We start from the raw sequence: 21,373 nt of genomic DNA, 5'->3' as shown, positions 1-21,373 counted from the left end.
GTCTGAAGAGGGAGGTGGAGATCTCAGGGTTGTAGGGAGTTCACCGAAAAGGGAGAACACGCTTGCGCCTTGCTTGGTTACTTTTGGCTGTGTAGAGGCCATATGAAATGGGGAAGATGCTAGCGTGGTTTCTCTTGCTGGTCTCTTCTCCCCAGTAACAAGCGATAGGACAAGAGGAAATGGGCTCCAGTTGCGCCAGGGGAGATTTAAATTAGATATTAGGAAAAATTTCTTCCCGGAGAGAGCGGTCAGGCCCTGGCCCAGGCTGCCCAGGGCAGGGGTGCAATCACAGTCCCTGGAAGCGTTCAAACCGTGTGGATGTGGTGCTTAGGGACAGGGTTTAGAGGTGGCCTGGCAGTTAGGTTAACGGTTGGACTCGATCTCAGAGGTCCTTTCCAACCTTAACGATTCTGTGATTCTGTCATTCTATGGTCTCCTTTGCTAGGAAGGGAGCTGGAAGGTGTTGGGAATGGGTATAGCGGAGTTGTGACTGGGGAAATCCTGCGTGTGGGCTGAGCGGGTGACTCAGCCCCGGTGCCTGCAGCCACCAGAAGCCACTCGGCGCTAACCGGCTGCCTATTTAACACTCCTGCTGTGACCATCGCATTTCACCAGCTGTTTATCTCCTCTCATCACTCGGTTTCTCTATGCCAAATATGGATTTTTCCAATCTAGACAAAACCTAGTTAATTTTTTTTTAGCATGAAAACAAAGCGACTTTAAAATATATCCTGTCAAACCCCTTTTATACCCCCCAAAGTACAAAAGAAGACAGGTCCCTTTTGTCCCTTTTGCAGATTGATTTGGGTTAGTTGTAGCAAAAAGCTAGCTAACTCATCCAGAAGTCCCCAAAAAACCCTTGTTGCGCCAAGGCAGATAATTTAAAGGCTGTTAAGTCTTTAAATAACAAGCGGTGTCCTCTGTCCATGGGGTTGCTGATAACACAGGCAGTGGAGATGGAAGATTCCTCGACAGAAGATCTCTCTTCAAGCTTTAGAGACTTTTGCTCTAATTTACGCTAGACTAAACTGTGTAAACTTGGAGATGATTACAACTGATATCATTAGATGGCAACGGAACCACATTTTTGCCCAGCCTACAGCTGGCTCCAAGAGTTTAACTGCAATTTTGCTAGGTAGAAGACTCAGCATAAAGTGTTAGATAGGGAAATACTACCTCAAAAGGAGAAAGCAGCAGGGAGCTCCTAAAATTTACTGCTAAGACAAAGCTAAGAGAGATCCGGAATATAAAAGAGAATCAAGATATCACATAGGGAGAGCGGATGAAACAGGACAGTTGAAAAATGCCAAGGGAAGAGCTCAGAGAATGCTAACAGAAGGCCTGCTGGATGCTGCTCTTCCATCACTGGAAACAGTAAGGATATCTTACGGGCATCCAACTGCTTATATTTGGAGGAAGACGAGAATCAGGTATTGCCCAGACTCTGATCCCTAAGTCGTTTAAGCCAGGAACACCTCTTTGAACTAGCGACTGCGGGATCAGCAGGATTATGCCCTGTAGCCCATCCCTGGGACGCTCCCAGGAGACACCCCGGGATGCCGAGGGCCTGGAGCTTCAGCTTCTGCACTATGCTGTAGATAAACAGGAGAGAAAGCAGATTTTCCACATCGGTAGAAGAGCTTCCGTGACAAAGGCGGGAGTTTAACTTTCAGATCGTAAACCCCCAAGTTTCCGTGTGTGGGAGCGGGAGGAGCGACAGACGGACGTGGTGCATTTCCGTGTGTACTGGGGGGAGGCGGGAAACACAGGACAGGGAGAGCTGGCAGGTCCGGGGGTGTTTGTCACTTAAAATTTCCTGGGTTCAATTGAGCTGGGCTCAGCTTGCTGCGGCATTAGTGCTGCACCACTCTGGCCACAGAGGCTCACGCAGCTTCTAAGCAGGCGAGAGCCTGTTACGTTTACTTACAGATAATGTGAATTCAGCCGGGACAGGCTGTACAAAGTGGTAATTAGGTAAAACGTTAGTAATGAACAGACTGTAATTCACTGCACCTTTGGATTCAAATCTAATCTCCGTGCATCACCATGGTTTATAGCCACTGAGCTATCAAAGATCAGAAGTGAACATGCATCCACGATTTTAAGCCGATGAGCATTTGCCATTTTTTCCTCTGCGTGTGATGCTCGCCATTGTATAACCCGTGCCGCTGCCTACAATGGATCCACAGGACTAGAATGATTTACGTCTTCCTACCCAGCAGTGGGTATACGTTAACCCTGTGCCTGACAGCAAGAAGCAACACTTAATCGGAGAGGTTAGGACAACCTACCATGAGGGGAAGGTAGATTTGCAGCTGAAACATTTTGCTCCCAGTTTGGAGATCCATGTTCAGTCTCCAGCTCTTAATGCAAATTCACAGCGTGAGCTCAGGTAAGACGCCTCCCTTCCCTCCGCATCACCTCCGCACACAGAAAATTGGGATAAATCTTTTGCCTGATCCTTCTGATCTGCGCGCCCTTTGGGCTCTCCGTTCTTAAGTGCGAGTGTAGCCCTTTGCACAAGGCCCTGATCTCAGCAGCATTTTCTAGGCATTGCCGAAGTACAATGATTAATTAAGCACACTACAGCTGCTGCCCAGGATGAGCACACTTCTATTTATTTCTTACACCCTCCACGAAAAGGAAATTTGCTCGGAAGTAAGTCACGTGTCTCAGTCCCACCATTTCAGACCTACAACTTCTCCGGGGTCCTCAGCGCGGGAAGGACATGGAGCTGTGGGAGCGGGGCCAGGGGAGGCCACCGAAATGCTCCGAGGGTGGCCCAGCTCTGCTGTGAGGGCAGGCTGAGAGCTGGGGGGGTTCAGCCTGGGGAGGAGGGGGCTGCGGGGAGACCTCACTGCGGCCTTGCCGTGCTTAAAGGGGGCCGACAAGAAAGGGGGGGACAGGCTTTTTAGCAGGGCCTGTAGCGACAGGACACGGGGGGAGGGTTTGAAAGTGAAGGAGGGGAGATTCAGACTGGATAGAAGGAAGAAATTGTTTACGCTGAGGGTGGTGAGGCACTGGCAGGGGTTGCCCAGAGCGGTGGGAGATGCCCCATCCCTGGCAACCTTCAAGGCCAGGCTGGCCGGGGCTCTGAGCACCCTGATCTGGGTGAAGCTGTCCCTGCCCCTGGCAGGGGGATGGACGGGATGGGCTGGGAAGGGCCCTGCCAGCCCAAAGCGCTCTGTGGTTCTCTCCTCCTTCTCCACTCGGCCCAGGGTCACAATGGCCATAATACAGGCTGCAAGCGTACAGAAACACCTCCTCCCTCCCGGGGAGCACTTTGCTGACACAAAGCACACAGCCAAAGACGGCTCTGTTGGGAGCAGATGCCGAGATGATGGGAGGAAGCTCTATTTCAAATTAAGACGAATTCATTTCTGTGAATTCCGAACTGCAGCCCCTTTTTGGTGTTTCCAAACACACTTGATTGCCCCCCTTTCCCCAGCTACATGAGCTGCTATATCAGGAAACTAAAGACTTTGCAAATTTTTATCTGGGGGACAGGAATCTGCAGAGATCCACACAGAAATACATGAAAATGAGAAGAGCGGTTTTGTATCAGCTTTCTCCCTCCCCAGATGAGTTTCCTCCAAGCACTGGCAGTCAGACCCAGTGGCTCAAACACTTAGTCTTGACTGTTTTTTCCCCTCCCACTTGACCTGAAGAGGCAAGGCAGAGACTAATCTGACTCTCCAAAATTCTTTTATAAGTTTTCTAATTAGAACTTGATCTGCTTTACTAGAAAAGTATATTCACTCCAGGAGCATAGTCACAACGACCCACTGTATGCCATGCGTACAAAGCCTCAGTCGGGATAAAACTGCACTTTGTCAAGTTCACAAGGAAGGAATTTATTTTTAAAAGTTCACGGAGAGCAATACCAGTTTGGCAGAGTCCTCTGAGAGCAGGTGCCTTTATGAAAATTGTTCCCCTTGACTTCATATGTTATCAAACAGCTGGAGAACTTGAATCCTGCTAATGCACAGCCAAATACCATCCTGCCAGACCCATCCTTTATGCCTCAGCCTTCTCCCTCTGCCACCACCGCGGTACGTGCCAAATCCAGACCCACTCGTCTCCTCACTTCATAGACTTTGACTCGAGGCAAACACATGCAACGAGATGCCTGCGAACACCAGGGCTCATGAAGAACCATCATAGAATCACAGAATCCTTTAGGGTGGAAAAGACCCTTAAGATCATCAAGTCCAACTGTTAACCCAGCACTGCCAAGTCCATCACTAACCCATGTCCCTAAGCACCACGTCTGTCCGTTCTTTAAATCCCCCCAGGGATGGGGACTCAGCCCCTGCCCTGGGCAGCCTGGGCCAGGCCCTGACAGCCCTTTGGGGGAAGAAGTTTTTCCCAATATCCAACCCAAACCTGCCCTGGCGCAGCTTGAGGCCGTTCCCTCTCGTCCCATCGCTTGTTCCTGGGGAGAAGAGACCGACCCCCCCGGCTCCAGCCTCCTTTCAGGCCATTGCAGAGAGCGATGAGGGCTCCCCTCAGCCTCCTCTTCTCCAGGCTGAGCCCCCCCAGCTCCCCCAGCCGCTCCTCCCCAGCCTTGTGCTCCAGCCCCTGCCCCAGCCTCGCTGCCCTGCTCTGGCCACGCTCCAGCCCCTCCATGGCCGCCTTGGGGTGCGGGGCCCAGCGCTGAGCACAGCATTCGAGGGGCGGCCTCACCAGTGCCCAGCGCAGGGGCACCATCACCTCCCTGCTCCTGCTGGCCACACTATACCACACTATTCAGGAAGAGAGCAGCCTGGCCAGGTTAGAGGAGATTTTGGTTTCCGTTGCTCTGTACTTTTTGTTAACTGCCAAGAAATGAGGTGGGGATTTTCAAAGGAGCTCTGGGGTTACAAACAATAATCACAAATCCCACGCGGACGGGAAAGGTGAGAAGGGTTCAGCGCCCAGCAGAGCCTGTGTCAAGGCTGCTGCTCATATCTGACTCACCTCTGCCCACTTGACGCCATATCAGGTCTAAAGCTCTCCCTTCTGTGCAGACATCAGAATCTATTTTGGCCTCTGAAAGCATGAGATGCAGAGCACCTGCAAGCCCCACGGGGTACGTGAACTGCAGGTTCCTGGTATTTTTGAGACTCAGGCTTTGCCATGCTGGAACTGCTGGGACATCAGGAGGACACTGGCAGTTTCTTGAGTCAGCGGCTGAAGTTTGCACGTGCGACACCCTTGGCAAATCCTCCCTAGTGGCACTTGAGTTATCAAGTGTGGCATGACTCGGAACAAGACATTTTCTTCCGTTTTTTTTTTGTTTTTTTCAAAAACACACGCTCCAGGTATCTGACTGCAGCAGTGGGGAGGCCCTGATCGCTGTTTCTTAAGGGTTTCTGGACAGACTGATTGCGGGGAATGACTTGGGAACAGTAAAGAGGGAGACCACATCCCGCACTAAGCTGCACGCCGGTAAGAGGCAGTGTCCCTACGGATGAAGCTGAGATCGGGGATGGGATCACACAGCATTTGAATGACGCCGAGACAACTGCTGCTTCAGCATGCTTTCCTTATCAAGACTCATTTCCACAACAGAGAAGAATGCAACATTTTGAGAAAACCTGTTATCATCTTGTATTTGTACAGAGAAATGCACTTGCATATGTTTCTTGGTCTTGGACTCAGAGATGTAATTTCCTTTAGGAAGCAGAGAGAAGGGAAGAAGTAGACTAGTTAGTTAACGTGTTTTTAAAAATTAGGCAGGTGACAGCCAGAGGAACTCAGTGTGAACAAGACATCCAACAAGGAGCAGGCAGCTACTGCACACTCCTAATTGAATCCCTCCACTCCGCTGCATCTTGATGGCATACCTGTGGTTTCTACACACCTGGGGAGGTCAGGGGGAAGGAAAACATTCTGGAAATTCAGTAGCAGAAATCTAAACGTGGCCACAAGCTGGAGAGAGAATTTCCACAAGCGGAGTCTGACCATTTCCACTGAGGACAGGACTTTCCTACTTTTCAGCTTGCGTGCTGTATGGAGGGATTTGGAAACAGGACTGTGTAGGCTCACCTGAGATTTCTTGCTACTATGTCAAAGCTCCCATTCTCCCTACAGGATTGAAAAAACGAGGGCTAATTCAGCCTCCGCAGCCTTCCCCCCAGCAAGCAGGGTACCTTTGGCTCTTTCCCAATGTCTGCTAGCCAGCTCCTACTTAATAATCAGAAGCTGAAGTTTAAGAAGAAAACCAAGACAGGGAGGCTAAACATCATCATCCCAAAACAGCCACAACAGCATCATCAGCATGCGTTGGATATGTGCTGCCTCTGTGAGATACAGGCCTGGCGATCCCTGCAGGCCTGGCTACGGCACGGGAACAGCTGGCGCCGGCAAGCCAGCCCATGGCTACTGAGACGCGGGACCGCGCTCTCCGTCTGCCCCTGCGCTCGCCTCCGGTTTGATTGCCGCATGCTTGATTCCACTTCCTCCAATGAAGTACACTTTGCTGTCTTAATAAAACCCCTTTATTCTCATCTGCTGCATTCAGAGACTTCTTTGTTCTTGCTATGTTAAACAGTGCAGGTTTTCACAAAGGTTTTGTCCATTCGGTAGCAAGCACACTCGCTGACCCGGCTGCCAGCACATCATTACCGCATTGATCCTCTGGGTCAGGTCTGCAAAGGTAAGAGGCTTCAAGAGAGCTGCTCTCTCACTGTTTGACCTTGGACTGATTGTTTCCTGAAAAACATTCAGAGTTTTAGAAAGCCGTCTTCTTACAATAAAAACCAAATGGGGCTGAAGTTGTTACTGTCTTCAGTAGTGAAATGGTCTCTGTGGTCCAAACAGGACAAGAACGCCCCTTAACACCGACATTACAGAAGGAAACGTAAGAGCTAAAGCGTTCGGATAATTGGTTTACGGGAGCTGAAAGATCCTGGCAGTGTGGAATAGAGGGTGGTTTACTAGAGACAGGCACAGTCCCACAGTTCTGCAAGCGCGGATCATTTCTGCTTCATTCAGCAGCATTTCCACTGCCTACCTTGTTGCAAGCACAGCGTGTGCCGGTCTGCCACGGCCTACGCCATCAGCCGGTGCCACTGCTGAGAAGAGGAGAGATCCTGAATTTGCTCATGATTCCAAAATGCATTTCAGAACTCTGGTCTGAATGAGACTGGAAAGATGGATCTGCGCATGTAATCACAACATCGCTTTAAAATCTGCCACTTTTGAGAGTGCGGATGAAAAAAATCCACTTTAGCTCAAGGGGAAACTGGAAAGGTTCTTAGGAAAAAAAAAAAATCTACTGAGGGTTGTGCTAAATTCATGGAAACCACATCCAGCTCAGGAAATCCTGATGGGGGTTAAAACAGTTGGGGAGCGGGAGGGAACCTGAGGGAAGTTCCTACACTCTTCCCCAGGGATTTTCTTTCAGCCAGTGCTGGAGACAGGAGACCAGGCTAGAGGGACCTCATGTCTGACCTGGCGTGGCAGCTCCTACGTTGCTAGGACAAGGCTTTGCATTCTTCACCCTGAAGTCCACCCTGTCTGCACGTGAACAACCATCCTGCTGCAGACTGCTGGTTTACGGCCTGTTTCAGGCAAGAGGTTTCTCTACGCTGCAGATGGTTAAGACCTTCAACACTCCAAGACTTTGTCTTTCTTTGGTTCTCTGACAAAGCAAGAGTCTTATTCCAAACGCCCTCACTAACTCATGGTTTGACCTCAGGGAAGTCCATGCATCTCTTTGCTTTGTAACAGCCTCACTTATCTATTGCCAGAGAGAATAAAGTGGATGTGAATTTTTATTCGCACTGGCAACGTTCAAATTAAAAGTTACAGACAATAAATCAATGTATTCTCTTAGATACAAAAGCAAATGATTCGTGACACATGGATTTATTATAATAAGCCTCATCAAGGAGGAGACTTGCCTGTAATTGTGATAACAAAACCGGTTGTAGTTCCACAAACCCAGTAAGCCGGCATCTGTCAGTTTGGCGACTGTCTTCCTAGCCATTTATTTTCACCCCATGCCCGCTCCCTCCTTGTCCAGAAGCCTTCCCGGCTTCCTAAAGCTGGCTTTGCTGTGCTGTTGAAGGACAGAACCACTGACCTGAATGGAGATACGAGCTGCATAGCGCATTACAGCTTCCTTCTTAACCTGCTACTGCCTATTCCTCTTCCTACGTGGGGAATAAGGGTTCGATTTTCTCGCTGTACCACAGGAGCTAGCAGCCTGTCATGTCTCCCCCAGCTAACACTCTTTTCTGCTCCATGGGAGGCTAAATCCTATACCTTCAAGTCTTTTAATTGGCTAAAGAAATAGAACCAGGAGCAATAGCCAAAGCTGCGTTTAGTTTGAATTTTGCTGCATCTAGACAAACCTGATGAAAGGATTCTTGAGGGTTAAAGTGTTGATTTTTCTCAATTATACCAAGTGGCCTAATAGGAGAGATTATCTCTCCCTGAGAATCTTGCCTCTATAATGGCAAAACACACTGGAATACCTGCCCACCTATTACAGACAGAGGGAAGAAGTCTTGTCTTACAATCCTAATAACCTGGAAATTAGAGATGTAAAACTGCATCACAGCAGCTACAGGAACTGACCACAGTGGATCATTTCTCCTTAGTTTGAGAACAAACATGGCTGAGAAGCACCATGTAAGAAGACACAAAGCTTCAAAAGGAAGTGATTGAAATATCTTGAATTGAGTCAAGGAAAAAAACCGTAATTCATACAAATAATGTTTTTTGTTATGCTGCTTTAATAATTAAGTATATTTTAAATGCAAACTACCTGTGCTGAAGAACATGTACAGATTCTTAGTGTGACAAATAGACAGTGAATGTTCAGGCCTGGTTTTCTAAAGAAGCTGACGCACCTAACGTTAATCTCAGGTCTTGGCATGTCTCTGGCACTTCAGTTGGCGAGGGTCACGCAGTCAAACATATAACCTTGCTATCGATGAGGGACCTGGACCAAAGGGGCCCGTTTACACAGACAGAGGTGCAGATCTGAGCCTGTTCTCAAGGCTAGAACTGCTTGTCACTTAAGCACGCGCTCTGGATCAGGCTGGAGCTCCCAAAGGAAAGCTTTGGCCTGACTGGTGTCTTGATACAGTCCAAGCTTTTGTTTGTATAGAATCATGGAATCACAGGATGCTTTGGGCTGGCAGGGCCCTTCCCAGGCCATCCCGTCCATCCCCCTGCCAGGGGCAGGGACAGCTTCACCCAGATCAGGGTGCTCAGAGCCCCGGCCAGCCTGGCCTTGAAGGTTGCCAGGGATGGGGCATCTCCCACCGCTCTGGGCAACCCCTGCCAGTGCCTCACCACCCTCAGCGTAAACAATTTCTTCCTTCTATCCAGTCTGCATCTCCCCTCTTTCACTTTCAAACCATCCCCCCTTGTCCTGTCTCTACAGGCCCTGCTAAGAAGTTTGTCCCCATCTTTCTTCTAAGCCCCCTTTAAGTATTGAAAGGCCGTGTATGTTCTGGACAGATAAGAATGGGCAGGACTGAGCAAGCTCACTCTAACACCAGAAGCCGAGATATCCCAAGGTTGAGTTTTCCTAAACAATAAGTGTAGGCATTTTGAACCAAAGCCGGCAGTACGGACAGAGTGCTCGCTATTAATCTCATGGGGTAGCTACAGCTAGAGCAACTGGGCGACTTGCCCAAGACGATGAGGAGTAACCTTAGCAAAGTGAGCCAGCCATCCTTCCCTGAAGTCTAACAATGTTTGTATCCATCTCTGCCAGCAGAGATTGCACTGGAGCACTGTAGGACTGAAGCGGTGTGAGTTAGAGTGGGGGAACATAACCCTACTCTTCTGGAGGACCTGTAGGAAAGGCATCTCAGGAGCCATTTAACGTACCTGGAGCTGCTTCAATACTTCACAGCAGGTCAGAGGCAAAAAGAGGACAGAGAGCTAAGGGAGGCTTCCAACTCACACATACATAAGATACTTACACATATATAAGATACACATATATAAGATACTTACACGTATATAAGATAAGGAGAGTAAAGATTGGGATGGTGACCGTGTAGTCAGCAAACAGCATGCTCAGAGTATGCAAAAGTCAGAGGATACTTATCTGTCAGAAGTCGTTTACTAAACACTAGGAAAAAACCTACAAAAGCACAGAAAGCAATCTAAACAGCACAGCAGAGAGAACACCTCAGGGATTTGAACTGCTTGCTTTAAGCCTGACAAGCTAATGCTGAGTCTCCAGTAAGCGTAATTAATGATAACAAAGCTCTTCCTAGAAAAAATTCTGCTTGCAACAAAATCTACAACTTTTATAATAAAGCTTTTCGCTCCTAAAACTGGTATTAAGAGCTGACTCTGGCTGCAGCCAGTTCCCACATCGCCAGGTTACGACGTCCTCCGAGATGAGGCATCACAGACAGTTACATAGTCACCTCCAAAGCTCTAAAAACTGCAAACAAACCTTTCCTTGAGAATCTGCAATGTAAAAATCCTTAGTGAATCTTAGTGTTTCTAGTGCTTTTCAAGAATTTTCAAGTTTTATGAAAAACAGAGGAACTGAGGATAAAAATGCTTGAATTATATTGACTTGAGAACTTCAGCTTCTTGCTCCAGTCTCAGTCAGAGGGGGGAAGCAGAATTCAACTCAGAAAAAAACACATATTTGCAGTTTCTCTAAGTAACAGGTTCCAGCAGAGGTACTGGCATATGAAATTACCCACCCAGGCACTTCATCCCGATCCCAGAGAGGCTTTTGCTGACGGTCAGAATCACTCACTGCTAACAAGAACGCCAGGGAGAACTAACCTGATTTTCTGGTTTCATTTTGCTTGCTGTAGACTAAGCAGAACATTTCTTTTTCCATCTCAGTGAAACACAGACCCTCAGACAGTAATTTCTCTGAGTTGCTTCTGACCAGGGCTCTGGTGGAATCAGCAGCCAGAGGCTGCAGTTCCACTCCACATGGACGGTGGCAGAAGCCAGACATCCTTCCCTGCAGGTAATAACTCAGGTGTGTTGCACCCCTGACTGTGTCAGTGCAAGGTGGCTTTATGGCCAACAAGGTGGCTTTATGGTTCAACAAGGCTCAGGGCCGGGTCCTGCCCTGGGGGCACAGCAACCCCAGGCACCGCTGCAGGCGTGGGGAGGAGCGGCTGGGAGCTGCCTGGCGGGAAAGGGCCTGGGGGTGCTGGTCGACAGCCGCTGGACATGAGCCAGCAGGGTGCCCAGGTGGCCAAGAGGGCCAGTGGCACCCTGGCTTGTGTCAGGAACGGTGTGGCCAGCAGGAGCAGGGAGGTGATGGTGCCCCTGCGCTGGGCACTGGTGAGGCCGCCCCTCGAACGCTGTGCTCAGCGCTGGGCCCCGCACCCCAAGGCGGCCATGGAGGGGCTGGAGCGTGGCCAGAGCAGGGCAGCGAGGCTGGGGCAGGGGCTGGAGCACAAGGCTGGGGAGGAGCGGCTGGGGGAGCTGGGGGGGCTCAGCCTGGAGAAGAGGAGGCTGAGGGGAGACCTTATTGCTCTCTACAACTGCCTGCAAGGAGGTTGTAGTGAGGTGGGGGTCGGTCTCTTCTCCCAAGTAACGAGTAATAGGATGAGAGGTAAACGGCCTCAAGCTGCGCCAGGGGAAGTTTAGGTTGGATATTAGGAAAAACTTCTTCACCGAAAGGGTGGTCAAGCATTGGCCCAGGCTGCCCAGGGAAGTGGTTGAGTCCCCATCCCTGGAGGGATTTAAAGAACAGATAGATGTGGTGCTCGAGGACATGGTATAGATGGGCTTGGCAGTGCTGGGTTAACGGTTGGACTCGATGATCTTAAGGGTCTTTTCCAACCTGAACGATTCTATGATTCTATGATTCTATGGACTCGCTAAAGGTCTCCTTTTGAAGAAGACTCTACTAGACGAAGTGTCAACAGCTGAAGGGAAATAAATGCTTTGCAATGAGAAATAGTGTTACTTTTCTAAGGCTTTGTATAAAGCTACTTCAGAATCTGCAAGGCAATACCAAGAAAGGATTTCCCTCACATGGTACTTTTTTCAGTAAATACTCCTTAATTTGCTCCCCTGAAAGCACTATGTTTTCTCCATAAGACACTGTCCTCTTACAGGTCACAAGAACTGAGCAGTGCCAATGTCCTTGAACGATAACAGGGTCTTCTTACATTTAAGGTTACTCAAATAATTCCAGCATATCATTCTGAATAAAGGCAACTAAGGAAAGGTTAAGATACCTTGCAGTAGTGCTTCTGTGCCGGTGCGCTGCTTCATGATCTGCCTGTCTTCCACTTCACTATCGGATCCTTCATCCTCTTGAATCTCTATGTCGGAATCATCGTTATCTGGTTAAAACAAAAGCAGTTGATAAATATCACTCAAACCAACCCACAACTCAGAACAGCAGCGGGATGCAAGAGATGCTGGCGGTTTCTACCTTTGTTCAAGTCCAAGATTAATTAAAAATGCGGTTGCAGACAGAGCACTGGCTCTACTGACGAGCACAGGGAAACAGCCGACGTCCACATCCTTCGGAAGGCACCCGTCTACGTGTAAGTGCCACAGCAGCACACAACATAAACAGTTGCCTTGGGACAAGCCTCAGATTGTACCGTAAAGGCGCTGTTCTAAATACCCTCTCTGGGTACGAAGCATACCTACAGTCAGAAGGTGCTAGTTCAGCAACTGAGTTACAGATAAAAATGTTTTAAAAGCATTTGGAAAGTGTGGGCTTATTAATACATCTCCTAGTCTTTTACCCTGACATAAGCAATATCAAAATCCATCCCTTTAGACTCTTTGCCTTTCATTCAATCATGGGTTAGAAAAGCATAATGAGACAGGTAAATGAAAGCAGTTACAGCCAAACCCACGATGGCTGGAGAGGCAGGAAAGCTTCCCAAGGTGCAGGAACTTCTTCCAATATTTTCATAATCTGCCTTTGTTTTCTTCTTCCTATCCAAATCAAAGCCTACTTAGTCCCTTACTGCCGGTTCCCCAGTCACCAAACTGGAACAAAACTAAAGGACTTAGATTAAATTGTCCTTCAGATGTTTGAAAGGACGACAAAAGTCTTCAGATACTAAAAGTGCCTGCAAAGAAAAGAGCAGACTGTTCTCCATGTCCTACCTTGAGGTTCCCGTGCACGGTCAACCAAACTGGTTCTCCTCTGGGCCTATTCTGAAGCAAAGCAGTGGGTGGAAAGTTGGTGTAGAAGCGTGTGGAAAGTCTGGAGCAAGCTCTGCTCCATTTAAGTCTCCTTCTGTCTCGTGAGCTTCTTCCCTCTCTCCTTGTTCACGCTAGCCTGCTTGTGCAAGCTCCTTGGCTCATGAAGACCAAGCTCTGCTTTCCAGCTACTGCCCACTTGTGATTATTGACTTTTCCAATATTCAATCCATGAGCCAGACCCTCAGCTCCCATCACCTACAAACCCTTCTCCCTCCTGTAGAGATGAGCCCCTCTGCCCCGGCTGATCCTACAGCTCGGAGCCGATGCTGGCTGCTGGCCTGCCTGCAGGAGCGGAGGGAATTAGCAGTGCTATGACCCCGTGTGAGGTCAGCACCCGGCACCGCAACAATAGCTGTTAATTATTGCAATAAAATAGGCAATTCTTTCCCAGGTACATTTAATTACACACATGTCTGAGCTGAAAATGGAAATAACTACTTTAATTATGATTAGTAATGAGCTGACGCATCTTTGCAACATTTAATTATCAGACAACATACAAATATTGGACACTTTTCCATAATCTTTTTCATTGCAATATGAAGTTAATGACAAAATATAATGGCGAGGGAGGTATTTGATACCCTGGTAAGATTATGAGGCTCCAGCAATGTTAGCTACAATTTCTATTTGTGTTGCGCTTTCTTTTTTGGCAAGTGAAGGAATCGCTCGCTGCTGTGTGACCTGAATACTGTTTCTGTTTACCTGGTACGCAGGAAAGCGAGGTGGTGTTCAGCCCTTGCCCAGGCTACCTCCTTGGGAAGAGCCGCGGGGAGCCTAAAAGGATTCAGGTTCGTGCTCTGTATGTTAAAGAGTGAGACTCTCTCATCTGCGGTGGCTCTCACCGCTACTACTAAAATGTCCTCATTCTTATTTTTGTTTTCTTTTTCTTCCTTTTGTTTTTTTTGAGCAGCAATTCCTCCCTTTCAGGTTTTGTCATTTGTGCTCCTCCTGTTACGCAGCACCTCTGGCCAGAGCTGAGGATGCTGCAGAGAGCCCTTACGATTCCCTTGCCAAACCACTTCCATTCCCTCCCCATTAGCACTTTCTGCTTCTCGCTGGGATCTCCTGAGCGCGAGCTGCCAGCTGAGATGGGGACTAATGGAGCCAGTGCTCTCTGGTGACAACCCGAAGCGGCAAACCCAGCTAACACCACTCTGGGGACAGGACTGACCGCAGAGAGGGGCAGCGACGCGATTCTGCTCTGGTTGGGGGCACGGCTGTAACAACACGGGGCTTTAATTTTACATTTCGCTTTTCTGGAAAGCGTTTTTTTTAAACCTTTTGTGGTAACGGACTTCAGATATATCACATAAAATATATTTCCTTTGGGACATAGCAGCAGTAAGAAGAGAAGAATAAACAGGAATGAATCTGCCATCTTCTTCTGCTGTACATAGAAGTGCTCTTTCCTAAATACCCACGCTGATGCCTTAATGCTCTCCTGAACCACGTGAACCCTTCCAGCTCCCTGCAGCACTCCAGCCATTTCTGACCCATTTCAGCTTGCAAAAAGGAAGCTCATTTCATCATATAATTCCCCACAGCATCTTTCTGTGGGAAAGTGGGACTTGCAGGAAGATCCCACGGTGAATAAGTGCCCTGGAATGGAAGTGGTATCTACTGTGGAGAGAGCATCAGTGGCTGGAGGGCCCCAAGCTGCTGCTTTATGAAAGAAAATGGTTTAAACACGGCTTTTTTTCCCCCCTCACCCAGCCCTTTTCTTCTTTCCCTCAGGTTCTCTGCTATTCTTCAATCGCCTCTTTCTCACGCTATGTCTTTTATCCTTCTCCCCCACTAACTCAGATGTTGTAACTCTCGCCTGTCAGTGATGAAGTCGCAGTTTTCTGCTGTCCAGCCCCAGGACACCTCTGGCAAGCCCCAGAAAAGCAGGCCTTGTGCCCCAGCAATACCTCTTGTCTTTCACAGCGTGCTCGACAAGCCAAGCCAGCAGCAACCGAAAGCCTAGCCTTCATTTACGCCTTTAAAAATCCTGGATTACTTTTCAATACAAATGAAGAGAAGATTAATCAGGTGAATTATCAGCATATAAGCTGATGATTTTTCCTACCAAGTTGTGACTTTGAAACACATCTCATTACGGATCTACGGCAAGAGTTTGGATTTTCTTTGAACAGCCGAGCTGGAATTGGGATGCTCAGAACCCAACACGAAGCGTCCCTGTGCTGCTGCAGTGAACGCACGCCGAGGAGCAGAAAAGTGGCAGCTGCAAATGCAAATTCAGCAACAGCAAAATCTGTGCCTCCGAGCCTCCTGCTCACCGCTTGGAAAGACATCGAGCACCTTTTTCATTCACCAAAAAAAATAAATGTATTGCTCTAACTCAGCTCAGTGGCTGCTGTCACCAAGCCCGGCTCTGTCCAGTATACAATCCCAGTTAGCATCAGCTGAGCAGAATTGTGCTGGGCCAAAATCCCAAGGACACAGAAGCAGAGCATATTCCTGAAAATTTATTTAAATACACAAGATAAAGACAAGCTGAGTACAGGCTTTTTAGCGGGATTAAATGGCAGACTAGACTAACGCTGTGCGGGACCCGTCCTAGCACTACAGGGTTCCACCATCCTACATCCCTCGTTGTACATGCCCAGTGTGTCCAGTTTCCAACAAAATATTCTTGGTATTCATAGAAAGGTGACAATTCAGAAAGTTTCATTTAATAACATATAGAAAGAAACTACTTCTTGCCCTAGGAGAAGTCACAACCACGGCTGTGTAATACTGCGTAACAGAAATTACAATGCATCAATTCCGGGGAGACAAGGAATATTCTTTATGGAGAAAATGTAGATTTTTCTTAGTACCAGCATAAAGCAACGAAGATAATAAAGCATCCTACTACAAATTCCCACATACTGGTACATGGAGTACAGAGCACATTCTAATGGAGCTGGCTTATGAGATTTGCATGGGCGTACATGAAGATTATTTGACTTTTCACAATAAACTGCTATTCAGCAAGCCACGTGCCCAAATTTAGGCCAACGCTGGCAGCTTACCGGAGCTTAAGGCTGGTATTTTAACAGGCTCCTGGATTTTTACTACGAAAAGGTAATCAACAGAACAACTCTATCAACTGCGTTTGGCCCATTTCCCCACTGCTGTGATTTACTCTACCGCACGGAGAATACCGCCAAAACATCAGACTACCTGAGAGAGAATATACCGGGATTTTAAACTCCGCTTGCCTTACATTTCAACGTTTCCATTTCGTAAAGGTGGGTTTCAGTCACCTACATCATTAGTTTTATTTAAAGCAGTCCAGCCACAAAAAGTGCATCCTGGTTACAACCAAAAAACGCTGCTCTCCGAAGATGCGTTATTTGTTCCAAAGCACACCTACTGTGTCCAGAAAAAGCCAGAGCAGATACCTGGACGGATAATACTATATTTAAATGAGTTAATTTTTGGTAATTTGCAATGCTTGAAGGAAAACCAGCATGATTTAATAACTTAACAGTGATTTCATTACAGATTGGTTAGTTTGCATAAATATTCAAGTAAACGTATCCAACTGTAAAATAAGAAGGTACTGTGGTGAAGATAATGAGCACAAAGGACATCGTTTATTGATATGCTTTAGAATTAGGTGTAAGTGTTGTTTAGCATTTCAATTTCATAATAAAAATCACTGCTTTGAAAACACAGGCACTGGCTCCACAGCAATTACTGGATTCAGCAGGATGTTGATTTTGGTGAAAAAACATCATGAGAAAATCAAGTGGGCAGCAGACAGCCACTTGATCCAAAACAAAATCCATTTAATGAATAGCATGAGCTTTTAGAACACCAAAAAAACCATGAAAATCCTACGGATTGGGATTTTACTCTGGCCAAAGGGAGACTGAAGTTCAGTGCCCACTTGAAAGCCTTGGTTCTGCCAAACCCATGCTCATCTCTCATCAAACTCAGAGACGCTACGTGCGTACATCAGCCTGAACACTTACCGATTTGCAGCTCTGCAATTTGAACAGGAAGAAATGCTTTGATATAGAAAATTCAGCTGGGAACATCCTTTGTCCTTAGCACAAAACTGAGATCCTTCGTCTGATCTCTGAGAAAAGGCTGAGGGTCAGCAAGGCTCAGGGCCGGGTCCTGCCCTGGGGGCACAGCAACCCCAGGCACCGCTGCAGGCGTGGGGAGGAGCGGCTGGGAGCTGCCCGGCGGGAAAGGGCCTGGGGGTGCTGGTCGACAGCCGCTGAACACGAGCCAGCAGTGTGCCCAGGTGGCCAAGAGGGCCAGTGGCACCCTGGCTTGTATCAGGACCGGTGTGGCCAGCAGGAGCAGGGAGGTGATGGTGCCCCTGCGCTGGGCACTGGTGAGGCCGCCCCTCGAATGCTGTGCTCAGCGCTGGGCCCTGCACCCCAAGGCGGCCATGGAGGGGCTGGAGCGTGGCCAGAGCAGGGCAGCGAGGCTGGGGCAGGGGCTGGAGCACAAGGCTGGGGAGGAGCGGCTGGGGGAGCTGGGGGGGCTCAGCCTGGGGAAGAGGAGGCTGAGGGGAGCCCTCCTCGCTCTCTGCAACGGCCTGAAAGGAGGCTGGAGCCGGGGGGGTCGGTCTCTGCTCCCCAGGAACAAGCGATGGGACGAGAGGGAACGGCCTCAAGCTGCGCCAGGGCAGGGTTGGGTTGGGTATTGGGAAAAACTTCTTCCCCCAAAGGGCTGTCAGGGCCTGGCCCAGGCTGCCCAGGGCAGGGGCTGAGTCCCCATCCCTGGGGGGATTTAAAAGCCGGGGAGATGTGGTGCTGAGGGACATGGGTTAGTGGTGGGCTTGGCAGTGCTGGGTTAACGGTTGGACTCGATGATCTTAAGGGTCTTTTCCAACCTTAACGATTCTATGATTCTATTCTATGAAAGGTTCATCCTGGTACAGAGAGCTTGGATCAAGGTCCAAACACCTGTGGCTCCTACCAACTTCAGCAGAAAGCTTGGATGCTCAGACCTGCGTACACTAAAACCGGGCAATAACACACCAACACAGACCAAGCAGAAGGCTGCAGAGGCACTTTCTTACCTCACTTGGTCGTTTTAAAATGGTCAATTGCTACAATATCCAAACTTCCATTTTTAACAGTAAGGATGATTAACTACTGCCCAGGGAAGCAATAGGTCTCTGTCACTTGAAATAATTAAAAATAACTCTCGATGACAAGCCCCATTTAAACTGGGATTTGTAGTTTTGGCACAGGAATAGGTAGCTAAGATATTTTTTGGCCCATTTTACAGAGAGGTCTTATTCAGTGACCATAACTCTTTCTAATGATCTTAAAAGCCAAGAATCCATCAAAGTACTATTAAATTAGAATATGAATCTGCAATTATTTAACAAGCAAAACACAAGCCTATTGTGGATAAATTCCAAGTATCTGTTACAAGAAGACGGATGGACTGAGCATCCTGCTGCTGACGGTGCTGAGCATTAGCAATATCATCCAGGCATCTTGTGGGAATTACCCAGGGACTCATTGCTCCACTTCAAACGCCGCAATTGTCGCGATGGGGCTTTTTGTTTATCTGCTGTCAGATTTTAAAGCATCAGTTCTGGAGTAGAAAGGGTACAAGAGATTCAGTGCAGCACCAAGCTGTAACAGCGTCATGCGATTTGCTATCTAAAGCACAACATCTATTTGCTCTGTTTAATTGAGCGAGACGATAGAGCTAAGCACATTTTGTTTGGCTGTCAGAAAATGCAAAAGTTAGCTTGGCGAGTAGAACTGGCCAAGGAAACACTTTGGTGGTGTATCGAGCAGAACTGAAGCTCTCCAGGAGCATCAGTTAATCCTGTTGCTATTGCTGAACAATATTGAAGTAGTGCAAATTTCAAAATGCTGTGTAACACGGAGGGTTATTCATTCTACGGACCAAGCAAGAGTAGGCAGGGTGGGCTGGGTGGAGCGGCACACCAGAAAGTGGTACAGTCAATGAAAAATGCAGTTTCGCACACTGAAATCAAATCAAATGAATTTTTTTTTGCAAATCAAATGAATTTTTTGCAAACTGAAATCAAATCCTGGGCATACCGTTACCCAAAAGAAATATAGGAAATATTCTGAAAAAATTCAAAGGGTTTATTTCTGTATTAAAAAAAAAAAATATTTTTTAAACTATAGTTTATATAGCCTGCTTTTAAATTGACAAAAAAATCTTAGAAAGAACGCGAGAAAATGCACATGAAAAAGTGAGAAAGAAAGATCAGTAAATGTAGTAAGCTGATTAGTCTGAAAAAACGTCTTTCAGTCTTGTTACTTTTTGCTCAGCAAACATGTTTTTTCAACCTTGGATGAACCCGAAAAAACATCTTGAATTTCTGCTGTGGTCAGTGACCTTCCTAGCCCTCTCCTCTCACACCAACCCATTACCGGAGCAACTCTTCACCTATCTACACCCGACAATAGTTCTATCAACAGCCTCCACCGTGCTCATCCGAGCAGTGTCTAATGTAATGTTTTAAGAGTCCTTGTGCCGTTAACCACAAGGAAACCAAGCCCTGACTTTCAGTCAATTGGCATTTGTCACTTTGCACCAACCCTGGATGCGCCACAAGGGCAGCGCGCCATGTGAAAACCACCACAACGTATATTGGTTTCTCTAAGAGCCGCTTATGTGAAATCAAGATCACAAAAATAACAGCAATTTACTTACCACTCATCACAAAGAACATTTCTGCTCTGCTGCAACTACTTAATTGCATATATTTTCATCATGCAAATAATACTCGAAGCCTGATCTGTATCTAGAGTTCAACATCTTTTTGTAATTTTAGAGCGGGTTTTTGTATAACTTCGTGTTAGCTTTTCTTTTTTTTTTTAGTGCAGTGGTTTTATGGAGATGCTCTGCCAGAAAGAAAAGATGATTTGCAATGTATGCTAGCAAACGAAAAAAAAGAACCAGGCTGTTTCTGAATTATGCTAAACATTTTTGCAAATTTTACGCAAGTACGCATCCATTGGCTTTCTATATTCTTGACACAGGCCGGCACAATTTAAACTACGTTCCACAGCTCTTCTTTACAAGAAATATGATGTAGGTTTCTCTGGCGTTAGTTCAGCCTGCAACTCAACTGAGAGCTGGCCGGAACTCCTGCAACTTCTGCTGCAGGGAAATGAACGGTTAATTTGCAACCCTTCTTACCAAAGGAGCGGGAGATAAGGTCAAAGGATCCAGACAATGAGAGAACCGCATCAATGACACAGGGACCCAAAGGTAAGGGCTTACAGGGGCAGAATGGATGCTGACTTTTATCGGTTAATGGTAACAAATTTATCACCAGATTCCAGCCTACGCTGTTAGAAGAGCCTCATTCAGGGTTTTGCAGCTCTCGGGGGCAAAGCGTAATGGGAGTCAGAGAACCTTCCCTTTCCCTTGCAGGAGGCACCGGCCCCGCGCTACCCCTCTGCGTAGGAAAGCAATGGGTCGGTTCAAACGAAGCTCGCCCCACCACCCCAGACCTTCCAGATTCAGGCAGAGAGTCGTGGGATCGGGGGAGACGTCAGGCCAGCCTGCCCACCTTCCACTGAGCGGAGCCGCGAGGGGAAGAAGCTAACCCATCTCTAGAACCTGTTGCATGAGCAAGACCAAGTCAGGGCAGGGTCTAATTTAACAGTCTGGCGAGCAGGCACAATGTATTTTTTGGGTTCAAGGCCCAAGCAACAAAGTCCTAAATTTTTTGACAAACTGAAGATGGAAGAAACCTTAGGATAAAAGCACTTTGCTTTGCGTGGGTGGCTTTACTCAAAAATGCAAGTGGAATAAGGAAGTATTTTTTCCTCCCAAAACCGACGTTAGAAAGATGTTTCTGACGGTGAAGAAAAGCCCTTCTTTAATCTTCCTCGCGTCTGTCTCATTAACGGGGCACGTCCTGTCTTAGAAGGAGGGACGTAGCATGCAGCATCTCCAAACGTAGGTGAAAGAAGGTGGAAGTGCTCATGCCTGCAGCGCTTTACGCCCCTTCCCCACAACACACGCAATGTACTCACTGATAAAATCGCTAACCGCCAGACCAAGGTTGTAGGCGCTCGGGAATCCTCTACGGCAGAAACTCCATCCCTTATCGTGCTTCCTATCTCCAGTGGGAATTTCACTATTAACCTTTGGAGGGGGTTTGGGCAGGCAGAGGTCTTCAGTGAGGCTGCACCGGTTCTGCTGCTGCTTTGTTTCCTCTTGTGCAAAAAATGTGTTTTTCTTG

At 47.7% G+C, this 21,373-nt stretch overlaps 1 protein-coding gene across 1 annotated transcript in view; it reads right to left on the bottom strand.

Annotated features, from left to right (window-relative positions):
- CLUAP1 (clusterin associated protein 1) overlaps positions 1 to 21,373 on the bottom strand; it is a gene marked incomplete at its 5' end in the record, with an annotated part of 79,993 nt that overhangs the window by 3,655 nt on the left and 54,965 nt on the right. The window contains one exon of the mRNA XM_082313238.1: positions 12,180 to 12,287. Coding sequence (XP_082169364.1) covers positions 12,180 to 12,287 — 108 coding nt within the window. The remainder of the gene's footprint in view (positions 1 to 12,179; positions 12,288 to 21,373) is intronic.

The sequence above is a fragment of the Platalea leucorodia genome (genome assembly GCF_965183815.1).
Source record: "Platalea leucorodia genome assembly, chromosome: 5".
Classification (NCBI taxonomy): domain Eukaryota; kingdom Metazoa; phylum Chordata; class Aves; order Pelecaniformes; family Threskiornithidae; genus Platalea; species Platalea leucorodia.
Note: the sequence above shows the minus strand (reverse complement) of the source record. Positions and strands in the feature narration are given on the sequence as shown.